Source organism: Fukomys damarensis, unplaced genomic scaffold, assembly GCF_012274545.1.
Source record: "Fukomys damarensis isolate Sample0158 unplaced genomic scaffold, DMR_v1.0_HiC HiC_scaffold_37, whole genome shotgun sequence".
Taxonomy (NCBI): domain Eukaryota; kingdom Metazoa; phylum Chordata; class Mammalia; order Rodentia; family Bathyergidae; genus Fukomys; species Fukomys damarensis.
This window is the reverse complement of record NW_022900949.1, coordinates 732,582-733,165: the sequence shown is the minus strand read 5'-3', so window position 1 is coordinate 733,165 and position 584 is coordinate 732,582. Positions and strand designations below refer to the sequence as shown.

Sequence of the window (584 nt, the reverse complement as noted above, 5' to 3'; positions counted from 1 at the left end):
CTGGGCGCGCACGTACTCCGTGAGCGCCACCTGCGCCTTCTCCTGCAGGCTCTCCACATGCGCTGGGTCTGACAGGCCGCAGGCATCTGGGGACAGGGCTTCGTCAACGCTGGGGCCGTGAGGGGAGTGTGTGAAGTGTGGTGGGCCCCGGACAGCAGCATCCGGTGCGCAGACAAGCCTCGCTAAGGTGCCTGGGGTGGGCCCAAACTAGAGACCCTCCTGCCTCAGCCTCTCAAATGCTGTGATGACAAGTGCCTCCTTGCACACTTGTCCTTCAGACTGTGCAGCCCCTCCAGGAAGGTGGCAGGGCTGGGCACAGGCGGTCTCTGCCCGCATGAGCCACCCTGGCCTCTCAGGGTTCCCCATATCCTGGGCAAAGGTCTCAGGGATGGCCATGAGGCCCCTGAAATCACGGATCTAGCGGGGCTTCCATTCAGGGCACAGGGCATAGGGTCCGCGGACACAAGGGAATCCGGAGCCGAGTTCTTACAGGTTCGAGGCTCAGGAAGCCAGGTCGGGTCGCCAGGTGACACTATTGTGTCACCCCAACCGCCTCACCAAGCCCGAGAGGCGGCGCGCCCGTG

At 64.2% G+C, this 584-nt stretch overlaps 1 protein-coding gene across 1 annotated transcript in view; it reads right to left on the bottom strand.

Moving 5' to 3' along the window:
• Window positions 1–584, bottom strand: part of Nr2f6 (nuclear receptor subfamily 2 group F member 6) — a 5,943-nt gene that overhangs the window by 1,867 nt on the left and 3,492 nt on the right. Inside the window, 2 exon segments of the mRNA XM_033759373.1 lie at window positions 1–207; window positions 414–532. The exon segment at window positions 1–207 is cut by the window's left edge and continues 1 nt beyond it. Coding sequence (XP_033615264.1) covers window positions 1–207; window positions 414–532 — 326 coding nt within the window.